The following is a 26,157-nucleotide window of genomic DNA, read 5'->3' on the forward strand; positions in this document are numbered from 1 at the left end:
TTAGCTAGGCAAGCTAAAGACAACCTAGCCTAGCTAGGTAAGCTAAAAGCAGCCTAGCCTAAAGCTTTATTAAAGTGTATTTTTTGTGATTCACAGGAAGCAATATGCCGTCTTAACAACTCGGAAACTAATTGCAGGCGCTATGAACCGGAGCAGGGGTAAGGTTTAAAGAATATGCTTTCATTCTGCGGTAAAAGGACATGGATACGGATGGATACCGACCATAGCTGTACTTTTTTTTTTTTTTCACAGACTACAGTCGCCTCACAATGAGGCGGTGACCTCCTATTTGCTCGGATTTGCACGATGTTGATAAAGACGACATTGTGTGTAAGTGACTTGTTTTAATGTTTTCTCCTTCCTTGTTACTGTGACTTTGATTTTTTTTTTTTATTCATACCACTCTCATGTAATTGTTTTCCAGCTGCCTGTAAGACGTATTATGAGACGGTATGCAGGAGCTTCAGATACACGCTGCTAGCCAGCACGCTGCGTGCGGAGGCTGCCAGGCTATCTACCCGGAGTCGGGCCAGAAGAAAGAGAGTAAGACTTTATTTGGTGACTATTTTTCAGGTGCATTGATAGATGTGTTGTGTCCATATGCAGTGCGCTGATTCATTGTTTTTTTTTCAGCTGCTGAAGGCGAGGCAGAGTGTGCTATCAGATGAGGAAGTGGAACTCTGTAAGTCCGCCACCGTCGACCTCATGTCCGACGAAGAAGATGGCGTCGTCGGCGGTGTCTCTGGATGGATTGTACGGTCGCCGCCATTTCGTAGGCCGGATCTCACTGAACTCTGTGTTAAGCTGCAGTCCTGGTTAGAAGCGATGCCGAAGAACAGGGCCACGCACAGTATGCGTCTGCACATCGGACCTGCCTCGGAGGGAATGCTGCCTGTTACCTCCAACCCCGAGGAAGCAAACGGACCGTTCACGGAGTTGTAATTTTTAGATACGCATGTGTTTGGATACGCGTTGTATATAGTTGTGTGTGTTTTAATAAAGCTCTTTCTTTGCATAAACAGCTTCCTGGCAAATCTTCATTTCCTGTATAAATTCATTCATGTCCTTGATGGTAGCATAATAATTGTGTAGTAGTGTAGGATAACATAAATACACAGCATATGAATGAATAAATATATGAATGAATAAATATATGAATATATATATATATGAATGAATAAATATATATATGAATAAATATATATGTAAATATATATATATATGCCAACCAATCACGAGCGACTTTACTTGTTTAAAAGGAAGCGGTTCCGTCCAATACTCAGTAAGAAAATTAAAGCCTGGCGTGGCCACGTGTGGTTTTGCTGCCAATCACGAGCGATTTCACTTGTTTGAGAATAGTGGTTTCAGCCAATACTGAGAAGGTTATCCAAGCCAGACCTGGCCAGCCGCGCGGGTTTGCTGCATTCATATGCTAATTAGGGCCATTAGTACAGCTGATCGCTCTCCACATACGTCAGAGTCCGTTTCCGACAATTTGTGGCACGACAAACGCGGACAAGCACGGGTTGCAAATTGTCGGAAACTGACGAAAATCAGGCAGATCTGTGGGAGTTTACGGGGGTTTACGGGGACGAAAATCTCACTTTTCATGCAGTGATAAGTAGAGGTAATGCAGCCTGATGATATTTACACCCCATCAGATACCGTTCCCCCCATATAAAGCAGGGGGAACGCTATCTGACGGGGTTTATACGCCCGTCAGTTAGCGTTCCCCCCTCAATGTCATTTACATTGAGTTGCAATAAATGCAAAACTCTCTGCAGGTTCTTGTCTTTGTCTTCCGCTCTATTCAGCTGTCTTTGGAAACACGGTGAGAAGGTGGGGGCCGGGTGGTGAGGGTTACGAGGGCGAGAAACGCAAAAGTAACGCAATAGTTACTTTTACTAGTAATTAGTTACTTTTATTGTGGACTAACTCAGTTACTAACTCAGTTAATTTTTGGGGAGAAGTAACTAGTAACTATAACTAATTACTTTTTCAAAGTAACGTGCCCAAGACTGGTCTTTATGTGTGGGTGTTGGGACGGAATAAATATCCACATGCTGTGAGATGGACAATTAGGATTCAATTAACTCTCCTGTGCTCTAACATGGCCCAAATATCATATTTTCTCCACACACACACATACACAGACGCGTTACCTCCCCTGGTCCATTGCATTGAATAGGGCCTCTGTAGCCACCACTGCTACATGGTGCAGATATTAAAGATAACAGCAGATGGCGCTGGTTAATTCCCAATACAGTTGGATTTAACCAAGGCTCATTTGTTACTGTAAACAAAAAAGAAAAAATATATAAAGATTGGATATGCATAGATGCAAGATTGCATATGAGATTTCTATTATGTGTTTCATAAAAATCAACTTTAACAAATACATCATAGAAGGTTGGAGTAGGGATAGGGGTTAGTTAGGTTAAAACGAGCCAACATAAAAAGAAAAAGTGGTGGTCCTTATCCAATTTAACAGGGTTGGGCGAGTGTTTTTAATGGGGCACAGGAAAAAGAACAGCAAACAAACAAACAAAAAAAATAGGGTACAGGACAGGTGCAGTTATTATATTAGGTGAGACACAAAACCAAGGTTGATGCCCCTGAACTAAAGATGAAAAACCTTTTATTAACAGGGCTGGCTAAATAACTGTTAACATGAAGTGTAATGGAAAAGTGTCGAATGAAATCTGCAAAGATTGAAATAAGTAAAAAAATATTTAAAAAAAAAGTGCATTTGCCCTTAATTCATGCAGGTAAATAAGAGATTCAACAAAGGGAAATAATAATGCTGCTCATATATTAACATAATTAGATATGATGCAGTGAAAATAAGATAAGAATTATATATTTAACATAAATCAACTTATTATGTTGGCAAATTATCCGCTTAAGTTAAGGGAAAATTGCACTTAATTAACAAAAATGCACTTGCCTTTAATTCAATTTTGGAGTATATGTTTTAAGTGGGGGGACCATAACAAGGACAAAAAATAAACAAAAACAAAATGTTCTGTTTCTGCGCCTGTCTCTTATTTTGAAGCGCGGCTTGTTCTGTTCCGGATGTTAAAGCTTTTACTTTGCAGCTGTTTATCAAAACAGAGCAGCTGAAAAACACTGCGGATTGCTGCAGTGCTGCTCCTGTTTCCTCTGATAAATCCTCTCCTCCTCCTCTAACTGCGGATTTTCCCCCATTATTTTAATCCTTCATCCTGAGGGGAGGATCTCTGCGCATGACAGCCTGTGGGAGGACAGCTGCTGCGGACCGAGGGTTGCCCTTGACTAGGGGAGGAGCTGGAGAGGACAGCGGGGGCCCCCATCTCGCCCAGCACTGATGGATGGGACATTGTGACGGAGCTGGACCGCCGGGGGATGCTGGCCGGGCCCCGCAGAGGGACTTCATCTCAGCCGGCCGTGGAGCAGCAGCAAAGGGGGATCTGCTGGGAGCCCCGGTGAGGGAAGCCTAAATGTTCTCCACCTTAGGATTAGATTGTGTCAGAAGGCAAGTGTGCATGAGCAGATAAACAAAGCCAGCCCAGACTGAGGTGTCTGCACTGCAGATAAGCAGAAGCTGCATCATTTCTTTCTGTATTGTTGTTCTAATGTGGGCCTCCAGTTCTTATTGATTGTCCAGACTGGTGATAACCATCATGGCATCAGTGACTGAACTCTGACTGTGATCTTGCACTGTGAGGTTTTTAGGCTTTGTTAGAAATAATGGCTGAGCATGAGGAGGCAGAGTTGTCGGAGTCTCTTAGGAACGAGGATGGATTCTCCAGTGAACCAGAAGAGCCGGGTACCAATTTCAAATCCAAAAGTTTGCCGGTCTTAAATGAAGCAGCTCCCCAGGAGAAAACTTTACTGGACAGCTCCACATGTATGTCCATAACAGCTGAGGAGAGCTCAGAGTTCATCCGGCTGCCCAAAAAGAAAGAATCTTTCCAGTCGGAGTCCCCAGTGAGATCCGGCTACCTGACAAAGCCTGGGAAGTCATCTCTGAACAGGCCGAGCTCCTACATGGAAAACACGGAGATCCGTAGGAGTAAAACCTTGGTCAGTAGGAACCCCCCGAACTTTTTCACGTCCAGACTCGCTCAGATCCGCCTGCCGAGCAGGAAGTACCTGAGCCTCATCCTGCAGGACTCTCGCTGCTTCCTGTTCTGCATGTGTTACCTGACTTTCATCCAATCTCTCATGGTGTCCGGCTACCTCAGCAGCGTCATCACCACCATAGAGAAGAGGTACAGCCTGAGGAGCTCAGAATCAGGCCTCCTGGTCAGCTGCTTTGACATCGGAAGCCTCCTGGTGGTGGTCTTCATCAGCTACTTTGGTGGAAGGGGTCAGAGGCCTCGCTGGCTGGCGGTTGGTGGGATCTTCATCGCTGTGGGCGCCGCTCTCTTCTCCTTACCTCACTTCATCTCCCCGGCCTACCAAATCCAGGAACTCAACTCATCCTCTGCTAACGAAGGCCTGTGTCTGAACAGCAACGCCAGCGGCAGGGATCGAGTGGACATCACTTCCTGTCCCAGGGACCAGGATGGCAACGAACATCGGCTGTATGTGGCGTTGTTTGTCATCGCACAGATCCTGGTGGGAATGGGCTCCACGCCCATCTACACACTGGGACCCACATACCTGGATGACAACGTCAAGAAGGAGAACGCCTCGCTCTATCTGGGTAAGAGTCACTTTTAACGGGACAAGGACTCCCCATTAGGTTTTACTGGGAATTCAAACCCATCCAGAGTCTAGAGAGACAATGGGCGTTTCTCAATTGACGAGAACGCGAGTACGTACTCGCGTTCTCGTCAAGTCCGTTCTTGGCGAGAACGCAGGAAGATCGGACTTGACGAGAACGCGAGCATGCAAGCATGTATGTGTATTAGATCTATGTATGTGTATTAGCATGTATGTGTATTAGAACGCGAGTACGTACTCGCGTTCTCGTCAAGTCCGTTCTTGGCGAGAACGCAGGAAGATCGGACTTGACGAGAACGCGAGTACGTACTCGCGTTCTCGTCAAGTCCGTTCTTGGCGAGAACGCAGGAAGATCGGACTTGACGAGAACGCGAGCATGCAAGCATGTATGTGTATTAGAGACTGACACGGGAGTGGATTTTCACTCCTGTCCCGTCCCACTCCCACAGAAAAAAATGGTGTCCCGTCCAGATCCCGGGCCAGAGTAGAAATCTAAATCCTGTCCCGTCCCACTCCTGGTGAAATTACTCCGACTCCCATCCCGCTCCCATTCAGAATGACTCCCGCTCCCGCACCACTCCCATTCTTGTTGTTTTTGAGCGCGGGTGAAAAACTCAGAGCGGAAGTTACTATTGGTTTGCTCCCGCTCCCGTCTGCTCCCGTTAATGTTTAATCCTGTACCGTCCCAATCCCGTGATCGTTACTAATACTGACTCCCATCCCACGGGAATCCCACGGGAATCCCGTGACCCATGGGATTCCCGAAAAAATGTCAGTCTCTAATGTGTATTGGAGCAGAAACGTACTCGTGACGTCATCACAGGCAACGTTGCTTAGCATTTCTTTAACAGTCAAAACTATTTATTCCCTACACAAAACATTTTGAAAACAATATTTTTAATTTCTAAAGCTTAAAAAACATTAAAAAAAATTACCGAACCGCAAAAAAACGCCATCAGAACGAGCGGTAGTTCACACATAACTAGACCGAGAGAAGTGCACTACAGACGGGGTAAATTTAGCCCTGGCTGCGGTTACCCTCGGAGGTCTGCTGGTCCCTCTGGTCCGCTCAACGTCTGACTTTTTTTTTTTATTTCGCACTATCTCTGTAAACAGACCACACAGGGAGGCTTAAATGTATAATGTTATCGCTTCAAACGATTTCAAAACGTACTTTTGAAGAACAACAGCAGCAGAAAAGGGAATGTTTAACTTAACACTGTGAGCGCTGTCTCGAATCAAGCTGCGGCCGCGGGGCATTCTGGGAAAGCGGTCAGTATGAAGAACGCACAAGTCTGCTCTGATGCATGCTCGATAAAGAGGGCGGGGTGAGAACAACATCCGGGGATTTAATGCGTTCTCGATCTGGCGTTCTTGAGAATTGGAACGGTACTCGGGCTGAGGCTGATGACGTATCACGAGTACACGAGCACACGAGAACGCTCAAGAACGCATATTGAGAAACGGCCAATGTCCTGCAAAGCACTGTCCTCAGCACATTAGGCGGCCATCTTGGGTTTAGTGGAAGCGCTTGGTGACAAACCGCCAAGTTTCTGAAGCAGATCTTCTGGCAGTTTTCTTCTTGGGGAGAAAATATGATTTTAATTCTGCATGCTTGAAAATACAAACCAAAATGAAGAGTAATTTCTATTGGATCATTTTACTCTGCACATTACAGTAGGGCTGCAACTAACGATTATTTTGCAAATCAATTTATCTGTCGATTATTTTTTTCGATTAATCGATTCATAATTGGATAGCCAAAGGTTCCTTAGAGAAGATTTTTATGAAATAAAGCCAGGTTTAACTACAACTTTTCCACTGTAGGAGTTCTGGATAGAGCATATTGACAGGCAAAAACATTATTTTTATCTTAAATGTAAAATGTAAATAGATTTTCTTTACAATTTAGATATAATTACTGCTCTGAATGGGTTGCTCTGTCAGCTTAAGGCATGTTTTAGAGTCTCTATACTCCAGTTAATGATTAATCTATTTCTAAATTAGTTGAGGATTACTTTAATCGATTAATCACGATTATTCTGATTAATTGTTCAGCCATACATTAGAGTATGCATCTAAAAATGTGATTCTCTAACATCTTTAACAGACTAACAAGAAAAATGTGAAAAATAATGAATATTTTTAACAGCAGTACAACTTTTCTTGCAGCTTCTAGTTGTCCTGCTGTTATTGCTGCTGGGTATCATTCAGCAGTGGTTCAGAAAGTCCATGGAGAATCTTTGACACTATTAAGAGTCCAGTTCCTGCAGCAGCTCTGCCACAGACCATGGACAGAGACTAGGGATACTCCATTGGATATCTCAGCTCCTCTCACTATCCTTTCCTGGGCCATTTTGTCTACAATATATTGCAGGCTGGAGATGGAGTATCTTAGCACTCTTAATTCCAGATCTTATATGGAGAGGTTGTTTTATTTTGTAGCTCTGGTTTAGATAAAGTAAAACTAGCTGTTCTGAAAGTACTTTCAATCAAGTTAATAAATGATGCGCAAAGGTTTCAAAAAACAACCTAAACTAAAAGGTTTAATTTAATTCAGTTTGAATTAATTCCTCCTAAATGTAGTCGTGATAATGCAATAAGAAATATTACAAATAAAATATCAATGCATGGAAAAGACTTATGTGTTTTAAGCTTTGTTAAAGGTTTAAGGGTTCTGTTTTTTACTCCTGCAGCAGCAGTGACGTTCAGCTCTGATTTTACACCACAGCAGCCACTCTCTCTGTTGACTCAGGGTATATGAGGACATTTGAAAACTGCTCCAGAAAGATCTGCAAGCAGATCAGCCGTCGTAAGAGCCGTCACCTCGCAGGTCCTTTCACATCCTACCCCAGAAATTCTCGCCCCAGTAGCCTCCAGCTTTACAGTAATTAAAGCAGCAAATGAGAGCAAGGTTTATGAAAGAGGGTGAGGGAGGGTGAATACCAACAGGGAGGTCCTCTGTGATTCTGTAGTCGGGGCGAAAATTCGAAAGCCCCTCAGAGGCCTGGATTCAGTTGGAACTTCATGTTCTTTTGGAAATGACTTGAATAGTAACAAGGTTTGATCCTGGGAGAAGCCGATGGTTGTGTGGACTCACTGGGATTGAGACTTACTATAATAACCCTTTACTGTCAGAATCTAACGTTTAGATTTATTTAATCCCACTCTAAAATAAGGAGATATGGTGCATAAACCAAAAAAAAAAACTCGGTTTAGTTGTAGTAAAAGAGTTTATGTTATAAAAACCCAGATTTTTTTGTGTGTTCTGCAGTATTCATAGCTGTCTTAAATTACCACTAGTTCACAGAATGAGGGGAAAAAAGGCAGTAAGTCAGTAAGTCTGGGGTTATCTCTTCATATCAGATTTTAAACAATGAAAATCACTGAACCCACAGAAAATGCTCTATATCCTCTGCATCTTCCTCCCCATGCATCTTTAGCTTTAAATCATACAGCATGGACTTGATGTCAAGCATAACGAAGTGTTTTATTATGTTATCAGAGCTCTTGATCATCTAGCATTGTTTGATTTAAATTGGGAAAGCTGATTATTGGCTACTTTCAGTTTTCTTTGTGTTTAAAACGGCGTTTCAGTTGAAAACAGAAGCGTCCTTCTCAGAACAAAATCTTCATTCTAAAGGAGATACAGTAGCAACAACTTTAACTCCTCCTGTTCAGAAGGTCTGCTAATTCTAATGCTTTTACTGTTGGCCCCTTTGCATCCTTATGTTAGCACCAGTGCTGAAAGAATGACTGATCACTGTCATTTTGCTTTCTTTTTGCTTTTTGTTTGCTTAGATCTGAGAAAATTAAAATCCAAAAAGAAAGGCCATTTCTAAGCTCTATCAGGGAGCTAATATTGTCTGGCAACGCCTGAGCTCCTTCTCACCTGTCTTCAACCTACTTTTCCTATCGGTGCAGAATCCTTTCTTGCCATCATTGGTTTTGTTAAGATAAAAAAAATTTTCGGTATCAGTCAAAACGTATAAAACAATTATTTGTACGCTATATTTTTTTCATTAAATAATACTTTTTATTCTGCACCACTGCTGTGGATGTGCAGTTTTCTTTACTTTTAATTTAGTCTGTCTGTTTTCCTGCTAAAATCTGTAGAGGTTGAACATCGGACATCAACCTTACTGGGTTTGCATGGAAATGTGGGAAGAAGTTACAGCCTAAAACTTTTTAAACCCCTTTCTCTGTTTGCCTGTCTAATGTAAAAACAATGTAGACAGCCACATCATTCCTAACCAAAAAGCTTCCTGAGCAAATATCTGTGGTTTAGAATGTTTTTAGTGGCTGTCTTAAGGTTATATCTGTGTTTTCCTAACTGCTGGGCATTGCTTATAAATTCAAGTTCAATTGAAGTTGTGTTGAAAAGCGGAATCTCTTTTGGCCTGTGTGGATAACCAGAGAAGGAAACATAATGTTAGGTTCTCGTCAGTCTGCAAACTAGCTGCAGTTGTTAATTTGAAACCGTAGGATGATTTTGATAATGAAACATTCATCTGAATTTAAGTATGCATGAAGAGAAGAGGGTGAACAAGAAGAGCTGATTGTCTCGATATGAAAGCTGAAAGTATCTGCAGAGGAAAGTGCTCAGGAGAAAGGGCTTAGCATGGAGGTGTTGTACTGTAATCCTGTTGTATTTGGAGCAAACTGTGTCACAGAACAGGCATTTTATTAAAACCTCAGGAAACTGTGTCAGCCTGTAGGGAAAAAATGGGCAAAAAATATAAAATATCCTCTTTAAATATCAGGGAATTAAAGATGCTGTACGTGTTGCATTCTGTAAAAGCAAACTGTTTCGGTTTAAGTACATCCTTACTGAAATTTTGGATCAATTTGGAGATATTTTGATTTGGATAAGCACTGTTTGTATTTTTCTGAAAACACATGTTAGAAACTAGAAATCCACAAGATTTGCATGAAAAGTTAGATAGTTGAAAAGAGCTTTTTACTGATGTTCAACTGTGGAAGTAACTTTCATTCAACAAATAAAAAAAAAACCCACAAAAACTCCGTACTGAAATTTAAAAGAAACAAGAGTTTGACATTTTATGTCAAAGAAACATAATTTATTAGACTTTAAGCTGAAGGCAGAGAAAAGAGTTGTTCCAACCGTCATGTTGGCCAGCACCCAGAATGCTTTTGTCTTCCTAGATGCACTCGACCAGTAAATGTTGGCATTCAGCTTCTTTTGTGACCACTGAATGCCAGAGACTGTCTAAAGTTGACAATCGGCCGCTGCTGAACATGGCAGGGCCTGAGCCGGGCGTCCCAGAGAGTAGCAGCAGACACTTTGGCTCCAGAAATGCGTTTGTTAGGTTAACGCCGGCTGACAGCTTCTACTGTTGCTGGAATTGAACACAGTTTGTTTAAAATCTGCTTTTAGTTTTTATTTTATTTTTTTTTTATTGTTCAATTCCTAGCATTGGGTAAACTCCTTCCGCTTGAGATCAATGTTTTGTATGAAATATACACTTTATTAAATTAACTTTCAACTCAATCTTTAATTATAAATGCATTTTTTCAATTTTCATCTCAGTCAGCAGAAATCCTGCCTCCATCCTCCAGATCAGAGCCAGATTAATTTGGTTGGCTGATTAATTGGGCCGATTATTTGCTATTTTGAAATAATCTCCACTTGCAGAAACTCCCTTACTTTCCCCATCAAACACTGCAGCTGAAAAAAAGCAGGTGAAACATGTTTATCATTCAGAATTACACCTGTAACACATTTTCCTGTTTATTTCTTCCCATTTCATAGACTTGGGTTTTCAGTTTTTATTGAACTCGTGGGACAAACAGTCGGATCTAAGTTTAATTCAGGAGCTGTTTGTGCAGCTATCATCTAGATGGATTCTCTTCCGTTTAGAAGAGAGATTACCAAGTAAAAAACAAAAAAACCCGCCCTATTCCTACAAACACAAACAATTAAAAACCTCATGTTCTCCTCAGGAAGGCAGCATTTTAGATAAGAAAACTCAAGGTTGTGAGAGATTGAATATCTGGGGGATGTTTAATCAATGGCATTTAGTTTTGTATCACTTTCTGTGCTTGGAAATGAAGACAACAGATGACTCATTTTAATTATTCTCCATCTCCATTAAACATCAGATGTAAGCCAAAAGTGTTATTGACTGAGAGAAACTGTAAACCATGCAAATAAAATCTGTGCTGCAGAACTTTTTTCCCCGTTTTAACCATGTTTAGGTCGATATTTTGAATATATTTATATTAATAATCTTAACAAAGCTGCACGAAGGGGGGCTTTGAAGCAATTTTTCTTTTGCGGTGAGAAGTTCCTGGGTTCAAATCTGGATTTTTCATATGTTATCCCTCTCCATGCAGGGGTTCTCTACCGGTACCCTGGTATCTTCCCACAGGTTAAAGCCATGATTCTCTGGTTAATTGTTGTTTTCTAAATTTCACTTTAGTATAAGTGTGTGCAGATTGTTTAACCTGCCTGTATCTTTCTTCTCCTGGACGGGGTTAGACCATCTCCTGTCCAGCAGACTGCTGCAAATAGGAACATTTAAAGCACAGCTGGGGTATTGAAGGGACATGACGAGCTGCATCATTTTGCTATACTCTAAATCTGAAGTAGCTTCTCTGCACATTTTCTCTTTCCAGGGTGAGAAAGGAAACTAAACTTTGCGATGTAAGCGTATATTTAAGATTAGACCAAAATCAGCTCATTATAAAAAAAAAGCATGGGGAAAAAAAATTAATATAAAACATTTAGTTTGTCATAATTTAGTTTCACTACATTTCTGGCCATGACGTAATTTGCGAATTCCCTGGTTGTGTTTCAGTAAATGGTGGAAGCTTCTTTGCAGGTTTCTGGGAGTCATTGTTCAATATTTGATGCATCGCATGAGTTGGAACCTGTCTGATATCGACCGTGCACAAAGAGCTGAGTCTACGTTCCTCTGCCTTTTATGCTACTTAGCCTTCTTAGGTTATTGTATTAGTTGCAGAGCTTCAGATATAAGTGAAGACAGATTATGAATTGAATGAATCTGAAGCCATAATGTGGACTGCTGCACATATAGACCTCCTCTGTTTGATTTTCCACCACTCCTAAGTCTGGAACCCAGAACCACAGTTTCTGACACAGACTTGTCTTAAAAAATTTTTGACTCAGAGTGTCTGCTGATTTTATTTTCCCAGTAAAAGGGAGAAAATGCCAACGGGGACAGAGGTTTGTAATAAATATTCATGTAAATCATAAATCATGCTTGATCCCACTGGAACATGGCCAGCAGCTACACAATGAGGCAGTTTATTTTCAGATCTGGTTTTCATGATTATGATTTAACCTAAGACTCCAGCTGCTTATATGCTTGCATCAGTCCACACAGCAGTGGTGCTGCAGTTAAAGGAGCATTTAAGGGATTGAATCAGGGAAGTGATTAAACCTGCCTTAGGTAGTAGGAGCGCTCTCATTGGTCAGCATCCGGCTCAAAGTTCAACTGGATGAACAGAGTTTCAAAATATTCTGAAATAATCACTGAATCAAATCACTAGCCAGAAGAATTACTAATAAAACATTTAATATTAAAGTTTCCCCCTCGCCCTGAGTGTGAAAAGCTATTGTTGACATTAAGGTAACCCAGGAATTTAGAGTTATAGTACCATAACATAACATACCATAAAACAAAATGAAAACTGTCAAACGTGGTGCACATATATACATGTATAAATATACAAATAAAATACACTGTAAAGTGAAAAGAGAAAGAAAAACAAAACAAGAATAAAAATTTCAGAAAACAAAGATGAAAAATTAAACCTGAGTTAAAAGTCAAGGAGAAAAAGTGTTTTCTCATACGAGTTTTAAAGATATCAGGAGATGGAGCCTGACGACCACGGCAGTTTGTGTAGGACCCAGAACTGCATAAAGAGCTGCCTCCTCTGCTTTTATAATGGAGCAGATAGAAGCAGATCTAAGAGTTCTTAGATGAACAGACCAGTTTAAAGTTCCTTATTACCGAGCAACAAGTCATGCATTGAAACTTTTGGTGTCAGCAGGTGCTCCCTGCTGAGATGCATTTGGGATCAGAAGGTTAAAAAAAATCTCATATCTCATTTATTTTTGCACTAAAAATAAGTCACCGCATTTCATTAGACATGGACAGTTGGCATGGAAATCTGTCCTCAGAGATATTTTCTTTACTTCCTGTTCCACAATTTTAAAACAATAAATCTGAAATAATCAGAAAATACCTAAAGTTACTATTTATGTATCAACTTAATGGAAAATATGTACTCTAACCTTTTAAGGCATCTTTTGCAAAGTAAGGAGGCATTTCAACAATGATCTTCTTCAAGCATATGGGTTGATTTTAGCCTCACTTTGTGTTACCCTACATATGGGATAAAGCCTGAAGGCTCAGCAGACATCCACCAGAATAATACAATATTTCTCTGTGACCCCAATAAGAGACACTCTGTAAGGCAGTGATGGAAGGCAGAAAGCTGCACTAAAAACCTGAAAAATAATAAATATATAGAAGCATGCATGGATTGTTTCTCTTTGCTTAACAAGGTTTACCTACAAGCCGTATTCTGCAGCTCTGTAAACACTAAGTTTACACATACATGTTTACTGCACTATCAATAATAATGAGGGATGAGCCTTATCCAGTGAAGCTGTTTGATTAGATTTCGGTTTAAAGAAGATTAAAGCAGCTTCTGTGTGTTGACTCTTCTTCTCTAGTGTCAGTCAATCCTGAAATGTAGAAAATGATGTCTTGTTCATTATTACAGGAAGAAGAAGATGTTCTGATTACATTCATTGACCAGCGGATGTATAGAGAAAAATATGTGGTATTTTCAAATCCCCAAACCAACACTATGTTTGGTTCATCAATGTTTTACACAGAATTCAGATGTTTTTTCAGATGTTTTTTTCCCCCTTTAGGTTTGCATATTTCTACCCACCTACTACATGCAATAATAACAATAATATAAAACACAGAAAATTAACTTTTCTTGTTAATATTTAGATAAATAAAAAAATAATAAAAAAATAAAAAAACGCTCCGTTTTTTTAATATTCTTTTGAAAAAGGAAAGCTTACAGTTTTTGAAAGGTACCTGCTTTATAATATGTGCCATTTATTTTAGAAACTACCCCTTTGTTTATGCTTTTTTTTTATTAAGAAAGAGTAATTTAGCTAAAAGAAGATCAATGCAGTTTTGAGGTCATTTTTGGAAAATTAGGGGGAAAATAGTTAAGTAAAAGGCTGCACATGTTATTATTATATGTTTATTTAAAACATTAGTTTGTTCCCAAGATTTTATGCTCAGTCTGAGACTCTGGAGCAGCAGGTTTTACTCTATCATAGGTCTGGGTTTTGGGTTTGTATTGAAGCTGAGTGGTTGCTAAGGGAGAACTGCCTGCAAGGAGCAGTCATTACAACCTTATGGCACTGTATGAGGGGAGGCATGATGGGAAATGTCCCGCTGCCCTACGCTTCTCCAACATTGTGCTTCTGTGTCATCTTTACAACCAAAATGTGGGGCAGCTCCACTTCCCCACTACCGGACAGTGTAACCATTATTAAACTCAGTCAAGCTATAGTAATGCTGAGTGATGCTTCCAAAAGATGTTCTCTGTCCCCTGACCTTCACTTTGAATCACAGTACAGTTGGCCAGCATCTGCCTGTGGCACTTCTCTGTTCTTCTTTACATGCTCATCACTGTGTACCAAATGACAGTGAGTTAAAGGAAAGCTGTGTCTACACCTTGAGGCTTTCTCTCTGCGGTTCGTTTTCCTGAAAAGAGAACACTGTGGACAAACTCTTTAAATAACACTTCATTATGTACACTATATGTATTAAATAAACACTGGATATGACAACAGATTTTGATAGAAATTGTAATCTTATTCAGATCAGATAAGTTGCTTAGGGTAACAGGGAAGTGGCCTCAACAACAGGGGACCAAGCTTTTAAAAAACTCAGATAGTTGCTCCATTTTCCTTTAAAGCATGCAACAAACAGTTAAAGAAGCATTTTATACATCTCTAGTTTGCCACATCATCACATCATTACATCATACATGTTTGCAGATGAGGAGACATCCATGGCTCCAGCCATATCAAGATATTACACTTTGTTCTTAGCTGAAGGACACCGCTCTCATTCCGTTCTTTATCCAATCTTTGCTACGTACAGAATAAAGATTATAAATGTATATAGCCGGACCAAGGATCTGGCCTAATTAGATAAACTACTGGGGAAAACATTGGTCCTGACATGCAACAGGCAGCTGATATTAAGGTGTGATAAACACACATAATCAATGATAATATCCTAATAACTGAAACTAGACTGTTTCATTAGGGTATGTTTTTAACTTAGAACTAAAAGAGTCAAACTAATTCTGAGGTTCTGACCACAATCCACACATTGCTTCCCAATCCTTCCCAATCCTACACTTTTTTCTTCCACTAAACGTTCCGTTAATGCGATTGGATAAAGAACAGTTGAAACAATCAGCTTCTTTAATGTTTCCCATTTTTTGGTTTTTATCCTGCTGCCGGTGACCGTCTCCTGAGCAACTAAAGCCGACCAGCACAATCATTTGTCAGGTGATAACCTCATAAAATCCCTTAATGGACCCTGTGTGTCAGCGTAGCTTTATTATTCATTATTAAGCCCGATGTTCTGTTACATTTCAGCCTCTGCTTGTTCATGTGGGCGTTTAATTTGTGCCGTTTTTCTCTGTGCATAACAGCAAGCGGTCCCTTCTGGCCGTTTATTATGGTGCTCAGATTACATGGAAACGGTGGTGGCAGTTATGAAACAGAGCCAGCATATTATGTTTGTGCTTTTTTAGATTTCTCTTTGCTTTATTATGTTTAAATAATAGGAATCCAACGCAAATAAGCAAGTGTTTCATGCTCAGAACATTGAACCCTATAACCAACAGTTCATCAGGTACTTCTGTACATAGGAGGTCACAGGTCAAACCCAGAAAACAAAGCAACTATTATCCTTTAGTAAGTCAAGGAAATTCCCTCAATTGTTTCCAACCCATGAAGATCCTGTTGTCTGAAATCACTTACATGCTTACATGAGAAAACGAGGCCTGAACGAAATATTTTTGCTCAGAAGAACAGCTGTTCGTGTTTTAGTTTCTGTGCCACAAAGTCTTATCATGTTTTCAGTTTATCAGCAGCTGGTGTGGGAGTGAGTTACACTTCTTTTTTATCAGTCTGTAGGCCTATCTGTAGACAGCAGAAAGACTCAGACCAAAGCAGAGCTGCATGGTTCTGACCTCCAGAGGTTACTAAAAGCTTAAAGTAATCAATAATGGTGGCTGAAATCATTTCAGAGATTAAATCATTGTTGAATCCTAGTTTGTCGCCATGTTTTCGTCACTTTCTGATATTTATTTTATAAAACATGCAGCTTTCTGTGAACACTTTGAATACTGATATTAACACATTGACTGGTGCTAAGGTACAGAGAGAAATTATCAAGAAGAAATATAAATACTTTGCAACCCAAGTAATGGAAATTTCCTTTTCTTTTACCGTATTTTCCAGACTATAAGCCGCTACTTTTTCCCAAGCTTTGAACCATGCGGCTAATAAGAAGGTGCAACTTTTCTGTTGTTTTATCCTAACTATCATAGAGGGAAGTCAAAGTTGGAAATGAAAGAATAAGGGGCTAATTTTCATTTAGCACAAGAACATGCTATCAGCAGGAACGATGGAGAACAAATGTCCCAAAATCACACATTTTGACATTTATTTGCTACATTAAAGCTGCTGAAATAACAAAGAGACTGGGCTCAACTCGTGCAGAGCTGAAATAAAGAGCTGACTAAACTCCATCCTTCATTATAAACTCAACTCCCATTAGCCAACAAGCTAATGGGAGCTAGCATTCTTCTTCGTCCCTACTCCAGGTGCGATATGTAGAGCTCCCCCTACAGGTTTGGTGGTAGTTCTGTAGACATCAGCAGCTTATAGCCTGGTGCTTCTTATATAGAGTATGTATGTTTCCAGTTTATTCAATAAAAACTTAGTGGACGGGGCTTATAGTGAGTTGTGCTCTATAGCCTAGAAAATATGGTAATTTTCAACTTTTCTTGAAGTGGAACTTTTTATGTTCAACACAAATTATTTTCTTATATAAACACCTTTTTAATTTTACTTTTACTCAAAAGCAGATTTCTGCACTCTTATCCATGACGCGTTTGTAATACGCAACAAGACATACAAACTTTGTATGTCTTGTTGCTTAAAAATAATATTTTCTTTCCAACCAAAAAAAAAATAAAAAATCCACCTGAAAACACTTTGGAAACCTCAGACAATTAGTTTAAAAAGGCATTTAAGAACAAATCTTTATCTGTGCACACTTAGTTTATTGATACATTCACAATACATTTTATCTTTAGTCCAAAAAGATGGTTTTACTTTACTCCCACGTTTGCACAGAGAACGGTTTGTACAGCTACGACTTTAAAATTATTATTTTTTTTTTGCTGTTGTGATTATTTTAATCAATTAAATTGCCCAACATCTTTTGCCCAATATCTTTTCTTTTTTATTTTATTTAGAAAAGTCTTAGAATTTAAAATTCACAAGTTATACCAATCTGATATTTCTTATTTGTGTCCCTGATTTTAATATATATATATATATATATATATATATATATATATATATATATATATATATATATATATATATATATATATATATACATGTGTGTGTGTGTGTGTGTGTGTGTGTATTTACACCTTTGATAATCAAAGGACTGTCCAAACATTGTTCGTAAAGATATTTAGTTTAACTGACAGTTTCTGCTGTCACCTTTCAGACATCAGATCCCAAATTGATCTACAACATTTTGTTGATGCTCTGCACAGACAAACATGGCTCTGTGTACAAAGGTAATTGTCTTCTAAAAGAAATGGCATCCAAGTGAATACATATTTCACACAGGTCTTCATGGAGTTTGATGCTGGAGCTGCAAAATTATCAGGAAGTTGTGAGCAGACAGTGCTGTGTCAGCATATAGCCTTGAAAAAGCAGTCCGAATCTCATTGTCTATGCCCTCTTTCCATCTCGACCCAGGTCGGCGTGGCCTCCATGGTGTCTGTCTCCACAAAGCCAGCGCCACATGGCTCCTCGCTCAGCATTTACTCAGACTGTTGTGTAGGAAAAAGGGCTGCTTCAGGGCTGTATGACATAAATAAACCCAACGAATGACTGGCTAAAAGCCAATGAAACATTTGCTGATTGAACGCTAACAAGCTTTTACCTTGTTGAATGACCTTTCACGTATACAAATGTGCAGCAATTTGGAAATTATGCTTTACATTTATGATCAGTTGAGTCTTATGTAGATTTTCTCTGATTTACAGCTGGCATCGATCTGTTTTCTAATGCAAGCTGTACACGTCCAGTTTGAAGGGATTTTTTTACTGTTGCAGCAACACTAGAGGAGGCAGTTTCTGCCATCATTTAAGGCCACGCTGATGCAACACACCAGCAGGAGTAGGAGCTAGAGAAGGGTGCTTTTAATCATTTTAGGGAACAGGAATGTGCTGATTAATTGGACCTAGTAATCAGAATCAGCAGATTTTCTAAAGGATCCTCTACGGCAGGATGTTTTCATAGAGGGTGATTTAAATAGATAAATAACATCCAAACATGGTAGAAAAGCAGCAGCAGTAGCCAGTCAATCTAATACTAATAAAAAAAAAACACGATGCTTGTTATATAGTGTAGTATCCTTCTGTCTGTCTGATAGGGTTTGACCAAAGCCACAGCAAAACAAAACACACATTTTAGCATGAATGCCTTCTTTAAACTGTAAAGCGCCTTGGTGGTGGGTTGAGGACTCTGGTTACTCCAGCAGTCTCAGGACCTGGCCTGATTGCTGTAAAAGGTTAACCCTGAGTTCCTCTGTGTACCAAGGTACTTCAGGGTAAGATATGAGTCCATTTGTAAAACCAAACCTTACCGGAAACTGGGTTTTCAACAAGATAAGGATTCCAAATTCACAACAGAAAATAGCTGAGGTGCTGCTGCGGTCCAGTCAAAATGTAGGGCTAATCCTTATTAAAATGCTTTTCAGAGCTTCAGAGAACCAAATCTCTGCCATCAACTAAAACATTATTGGAAAAAAGCAAGTACAAGAACCTTACCATAAACAAACACCCTCTCAGATACACATCTGCATTTGAATACTTTTACACTTTTTTCAGCAAGAGACACAAACTGGTTACAAAGGCGCGATATAAACCAGATTTCCAAGCTGGTATTGCTTAATTGTCCTCTTCGTCTTCAGATAAGTCCATGCCTTCCACAAAAGTCATAAAGGGTCTCCATATATTTTCAAATAAATCACCTTTTCCTTTTAGGCAATATGTTATACGTTCCAGGGGTAAAGTTGTCTTTACATTTGTCTGACCCAGTGCCTGATAGTTGGTGCTGCTGATTTCTTGCTTCTGAAGATTTTTAATATTAAAGTTACTTCTCTAATATATTGAATTGTATGATGGATTCTTAATTTCTTCCATTATTGTAAGATATTCAGTTTTCTATTTTAGAATTCAGCTCAAAGTGAGCCTTAATAGAGCTACTTTCTTGTCAGCAGGGTCTTGTGTTAAAAAACGACCTGTAGTAGAAGTTAATTGTAGTTTTCAGGTCAGGCTGGTTTAGATTGTTTCTTTAGACTTTATTGGTTAAATCGTTACTGGAAAATTAATTCACTCTGCTTTTAAAAGGGTACTGATGATATTAAGATTTTTTTGTTGACACACTGATTACTTTAATGGATGATCCACCAATTGATTTAGTCAAAAGCAGTTTTAAGTTGAGGTGCGACATGAATTCATGTCTCTTTAAAAAGGGGAGTGAAAACAAAGACGACTCCCAGCAATCGCTCAACTGTCCTATTTGGAAACTTCAAGGTTTCTCAGGCTATAGTGGAGGAAGAAAGACGGATCCGGACCAGAACTTTAACATATGCATCATTCTCCATCTATAAGGTGTACAGCTTTCTCAGCATTGAGCAGAAAAACTCACCTGAAAAAAAAGTCAAGATGAATCGACTGCTATACCTGCTTTCAGGTATAGCAGGACACAAATCTGTAAACACTTCCAAAGAGACTGAAGGGTGTTTAATCTTTAAATGCTGTCCAGTATTATGTAAACATTTCTAAACATCGGCCATTTTTAGTGGCATTTGTTGTATATTGATCTATCAAAACATTGTTGTTTATATTGTTATTCAATGAAAGCAATCCACCCCCATCTCCTGTCATTTATCTTCTGTCCACTTTTAAGTTTTAGATCACAATGAAATCAAATGTAGCTCATAAATACGAGGATTCCTTATTCAATTTAGCAAAAAAGAACATTCATTTTGTTTTTGTCGATGTAACTGTCAAATGTTTCCATGGAAAGCTATGAGAGAAGGCTGCTTGATGCTGTTTCTGGCTGTTGTGGACGATGTTCTGTGTGGGCTGCGTTGCCATGCAGCTGTTTTTACGGCTGCCTCGCAGCAAGAAGGTGCTACGTTTGACTCCCAGCCTCTGGTATTTTATACACAGAGTTCACTGCTTCTCTTCGTCTATATTTCATATTTCAAATTAAAAGCAAACTTAATTGAGCAAATATCCTTTAAAAATTAAAGGATTTTACATAAAAATCAACCTGTGTATCTTCTGTGGAGACATTCTTTGTTTCAGAGAGCACACAAAAATGAAGAGCTTTATCAGGATACAATCTAGGATGCATAATTCTTTACCTGCTGCTTACTGCCAGCTGCTGATTTTTTCCAGCCTCCAAACATGACTCACTCCACCGCGCTGTTTTAAACTAGATCCGACCAGATCAGACTGCTTGGCTCAATCTATGTACCTGTTGTGTAACATGTTGCATGTTAAATGTTCACTTTGTAACTACAGGGCTCTGGATGATGGGGATGCAGTGATGGGGGATGTTATATTTATGCATTTGAGTAGATTATAGTTCTGATGCAAGGCTGCCAGGAGTTATATCAGACTGCATGTTTAACCTCGGAAGCCAAAGGTTGTGGGTGAATAAGCAGAAGAGTCAGTGATGAAATGTCACATTAGAGTGTTAAACTCAAGGCATCATGTAGATTTTTCTAAGGGCAGAAAGGAAACAGAACAGTTTAGCTTCTGCAAGGAAAGAGAAAAATTCTGATTGAAAAAAAAAGAGTTAAGTTAAATAAGCATGTAAGTCATCCTTCTAGGTTAAATGTTCAGTTCAGGGATTTATAGTTTTTTTTTCCTTTTTTTTTTTCAAAAGTCTTGATCCATTCCTTATTTCTTCATGTATTTAGTATTAAATTTTGCTTTTTTATTAGAAATTCTTTGAACAAATTTGAGTAACAAAATAAGATTGTCTAGATGGTTTAATAAGTAGTATTGATTAGACATCATGTAGCTGACATGGAATGGGTCTGTATGAAAAGGTCATCCTTTTTTTGCTGTATGGTGCCTCCAGATAACACCTGCCAACCAATGTCATGTTCTGCATTGGATAAACGGCTTTCATGTGTTTGGGATCAGCTTTCAGTTGAACCACCAGCTGTGTCCATGTCTCAGCCATAAAGCTGTTGCTCTTAAGTAAAGCAGAAATATTTGGATTCAGTATTTATTAACTCTTTCATCTTTGTGCAATACACCAGTACCACAGGAACCCAGGAAGGCCCTCAGCATGCTGCTGTCACAACCATGCTTTACGTATGACAGAGTGCCAATCTGTTTAAAAAGCCAGAGCTTTACTCTTCCAAACACTCCTTTCCTTCTGCGTAAAGGGATCGATCTTTGCTCATGTCTTTGAAAGACATTTGGCTCCATGTTGGCAGCGGCGTTAAAGGTGTTGGAACAATCGTTGCAGTTTTCTGTTTATTTAAATTAACAATATTATTCACTTAGTTCATTAGTTATTTATGCTTTTATTGGCTGCACTTTATTTAAATGAAATACATCTTATTGCTCGTGCTGCACAGTATTTTTTCCTTTTATTTTTCAACTTTATTTACGTTATTTTTTTCTATATACACTTCTTATTGTATATACCTGTGGGACCCTTTATAATGCCTGTCACTTTGCGGCTGTTACAACAAAATCTCCCCATTATAGGGGCAGTAAAGGGATTGTTTTTTCTATTTTCTATTGCAGTCCGATTTAAATAAACAATTAAAACTTAAAAATTTATTAGGCTATCATTCCAAAACATGACTGGATGCAAACCGACTGTTAGTTTGAGCTCTTGTTTTATGACAGGTAATTGTCATGATGGGTTCTCAAAGAGCGACCCAAGTATGCAGAACACCACTGACGGACACAGGAATAAAAGTTCAACAAGTTTATTTTGTTACAAGCACACAGAATGTACTGGTTCTGGCTCGGGCCTGGACACTGGTTCACCGGAGTCTGTGTGGGAGACAGTTCAGTTAGCGTTGCAAGTTGGAACTTGATTTCTTGATGATAACTGATTGTACCTTGAGGGTTCTTGAGGTTAGCTTTGGGAGAGTGACTGTTGGATCTGGAGAGGAGTTGATCAGCAGAGTCCGCTTGCTGCTTCAGCGTCTCACGTCTATTAAAGAACAGACCTTGGCTTAGGGTTTTCCAGCTCTTAGTCCTGAGCTGCATGAAAGTTCTCTATGGTTCTTCGGGTTTGGCTCTTAGGGTCGGCTCGGCAAGTTAGCTCTTCCAGAGCTTCACAGAGGAGACACTGGATTCAAAGTCACAAAGTTTACACTGAGAGTCTAGGCTTAGGCGCTGACCAACTGGATCAACACTGCGGCGTTGAGGCAAGGTCTGAAGACAGCTTATATAGTGGATCCTCTGATGATCTAGATGGGCTGCAGCTGTGCAGGAGGCTCACTCAGAAGGATCCACGGCGGACTCTGCTGGAGAAAGGTGGAACTTCTCCAGCTCCCAACAGTACCCCCCCCTCAACGACCGCCCCTTGGCGGTCCGGAAGAGGTCGAAGGGCAGGAACGCTCGTACTCCTCGATAAGGGCAGGATCGAGGATGTACGAGCCCGGAACCCACTGGCGATCCTCCGGTCCGTAGCCCTCCCAGTCGACGAGGTACTGCCAGCCGCGACCTCGTCGACGGGAGTCCACGATGCGTCGAACGGTGAAGGCTGGATGACCATCGACCTCCAGGGCGGGTGGTGGGGAGTCGGAAGGCGGGCACAGAGAACTCTAGACGACAGATTTGACTTGGGACACGTGGAAGGTTGGGTGAATCCGGAGAGACTGAGGCAGTTGGAGACGGACGGCTGATGGACTGATGACTCGGGAGATCTTGTAGGGACCTATGAATCTTGGCGAGAGTTTTCGAGACATCCCCTTAAGGGGAATGTCCCGAGTGGACAGCCATACCTCTTGGCCTTCTGTGTACTCGGGGGCGGGACGTCTCCTGGAGTCAGCGAAGCGCTTGTTGGTTTCTGAAGATCGGTTGAGGGTGGCGATGGTTTCTCTCCAGATCTTCTGACAGCGTCGGATGTGTTGATTTACTGACTGGACCGAAATCTCTCTCTCGTCTGCGGGGAAAAGTGGAGGTTGATAACCGAGACTAACCTGAAAGGGAGATTGACCAGTGGAAGCAGATTTGAGGGAGTTGTGTCCGTATTCGATCCATGTGAGAAATTGGCTCCAGTCCACGGGATTGTTAGAGGTGAGGCAACGAAGGGTTGATTCCAGCTGCTGGTTCATCCTCTGTTTGTCCGTTTGATTGTGGATGGTAACCAGAGGTCAGAGAGGGTTTACAGCCGAGAGCAGAACAGAACGCTTTCCAAACCTGGGATATGAACTGAGGACCCCGGTCCGAGAGGATCTCTTGGGGAATGCCGTGTAAGCGGAAGACGTGATTGAGGAGCTGGGCTGTCTGGAAGGCCGTTGGGAGTTTCCTAAGGGGAATGAGATGGCAGGCCTTCGAAAAACGGTCAACAATGGTGAAAATGGTGGACATACCTCGAGAAACGGGGAGGCCGGTGACAAAGTCTATAGCAATATGGGACCAAGGGCGCGAGGGAACCGGAAGCGGCTGAAGCAGGCCAGAAGGAGGTTGATGTGAGGCTTTATTACGGGCACATGTGGAGCAAGCCAACACATACTCCTTGACATCTCTATGGAGGGTGGGCCACCAGAAGCGTCTTGAGATCAAAGCTATTGTTCTACTGACCCCCGGATGAGCAGAAAACTTGGCAGCATGCATCCATTGGATGAGACGGGACCTGACGGAAGATGGCACATAGGTTCGGTTAGTGGGACCGTTACCTGGGTCGGGTTCAGTAGCCAGGGCGGAGTTGATAAGGTCAGTGATTTCCCAGTTAACCACTCCCACAGTGGAGGAAGCCGGAAGGACTGGTTCAGGCGTCTCGGGATGATCGACGGAGTAAAGACGAGAGAGAGAATCGGGTTTGACATTCTTGGATCCGGGTCTGTAGGAGATGATGAGATTAAACCGTGAGAAAAAGATGGACCACCTGGATTGACGAGGATTGGCTTGCTTGGTTGACTGGATGTAAGCCAGGTTCTTGTGGTCAGTCCATACTAGAACCGGATGCTCAGCTCCCTCCAGCCAATGTCTCCATTCCTCCAGCGCCAGTTTGATGGCCAACAGCTCTCGGTCTCCCACATCGTAATTCTGCTCAGCGGAAGAAAGTCTACGGGAGAAGAATGCACAAGGGTGGATCTTCTGATCCGTGTCAAGTCTCTGGGATAGGACTGCTCCAACTCCAGAATCTGAAGCGTCCACCTCGAGAATAAATTGTTTAGCAGGGTCAGGCTGCATTAGCACTGGTGCTCTGGAAAATAAAGATTTCAATTTATCAAACGCTGCTTGCGCCTCAGGAGTCCACTGAAAAGTGCGTTTGACAGAGGTCAGAGAAGTTAATGGAAGGGCGGTTTGGCTATAGTTCCTGATGAACCGACGATAAAAGTTTGCAAAGCCCAGAAATCTCTGTAGCCGTTTGCGGTTCTCTGGAACTGGCTATTCTAACACTGCCTTTATCTTGTCCTCAGATGGTTTTACCTGGCCGCCCTCGAGCACAAACCCCAAAAAGATGACTGAAGACTGGTGAAATTCGCACTTCTCGGCCTTTACGAACAGCTTGTTCTCCAGCAGTCTCTGTAAAACAAGGCGGACATCTTTCTTATGTTCAGCGAGGTTCCTAGAGTAAATGAGTATGTCATCAATATAGACGAAGACAAACACATTTAAAAAGTCTCTGAGAACATCGTTCATGAGGGCCTGGAAGCAGGCTGGAGCGTTAGTTAGACCAAAAGGCATTACCAAATACTCAAATTGGCCCAATGGAGTCTTGAAGGCTGTTTTCCATTCATCTCCTTCTCGGATCCTAAGAAGATGATAAGCATTCCTTAAATCCAGTTTAGAGAAAACTGTAGCTCCTTGAACAGGTTCGAATGCAGAGGCGAGTAGAGGAAGTGGGTATTTGTTCTTTATTGTGATCTGGTTCAAACCTCGGTAATCAATACATGGTCTCAGGGAGCCATCCTTCTTTCCAACGAAGAAGAACCCAGCGCCCAAAGGAGAAGAAGATGGGCAGATTATTCCTGCAGCTAATGATTCATTTATGTATTTTTCCATGGTTTCTCTTTCAGGCTTGGAAATGTTATACAACCTGCTGCTAGGTAGTGGTGCACCAGGTAAAAGTTCAATGGCGCAGTCATATGGTCTGTGTGGAGGTAGGGACGTCGCACTGACCTTACTGAAGACAGGAGCTAGGTCATGGTACTCGGAAGGAACAGAAGAAAGGTCAGGAGAGTCAATCTCCCCCCCACCTCTAGGAGACCCCACCAAGGGGGCAGTCGAATGGAGGCATGTTTCATGGCATGAAGTGGACCATGATTCCAGGTGACGCTCAGTCCAATTAATGTGAGGATTATGCTTCTCCAACCACTCGAAACCAAGCACCAGAGGGGAACATGCAGAAGGAAAAACAAAAAATGTTATTGTCTCTCGGTGGTTACCTGACAGAAGTAGCTCGAGGGGCTGAGTTTGATGGGTAACTTGGTGAAGTCTCTTTCCGTCAATAGCAGAAACACTAAGAGGTTGAGTCAGAGGAATGGTCTCAATTTGGAGTTGTTGGACGAGGTTTGAATCGATTAAGTTCCGTTCACAGCCTGAGTCGATGAATGCAGAAAAGGAGAGGCTTTGGTTAGAACAAAACAACGTTGCAGGAAGCAACAAACGAGGAGATTTCTTAGTGTTAATTTGGCCCGCCCGACTCCTCAGATCCTCTGGCGGGCTCAGGCTTTTGATTTAACCGGGCAGGAAGCGATGAAGTGTCCACTCTCACCACAGTAAATGCATAATTTGCTTAGAAAACGTCTTTGTCTCTCCTCTGGGGTGAGTCTAATGCATTGGTTCGACATCTCTTTCGCCCGAATGAGA

General features: G+C 41.0%; 1 protein-coding gene across 1 annotated transcript in view; it reads left to right on the forward strand.

The window, feature by feature from the left end:
* The first annotated feature begins 3,103 nt into the window (after positions 1-3,103).
* LOC119778649 (solute carrier organic anion transporter family member 5A1-like) overlaps positions 3,104-26,157 on the forward strand; it is a 56,518-nt gene continuing 33,464 nt past the window's right edge. The window contains exon 1 of the mRNA XM_038277990.1: positions 3,104-4,690. Coding sequence (XP_038133918.1) covers positions 3,730-4,690 — 961 coding nt within the window. The 5' untranslated portion in view covers positions 3,104-3,729. The remainder of the gene's footprint in view (positions 4,691-26,157) is intronic.

This window comes from Cyprinodon tularosa, unplaced genomic scaffold (genome assembly GCF_016077235.1).
Source record: "Cyprinodon tularosa strain WSP-4 unplaced genomic scaffold, ASM1607723v1 ctg1369, whole genome shotgun sequence".
In the NCBI taxonomy this organism is placed as follows: domain Eukaryota; kingdom Metazoa; phylum Chordata; class Actinopteri; order Cyprinodontiformes; family Cyprinodontidae; genus Cyprinodon; species Cyprinodon tularosa.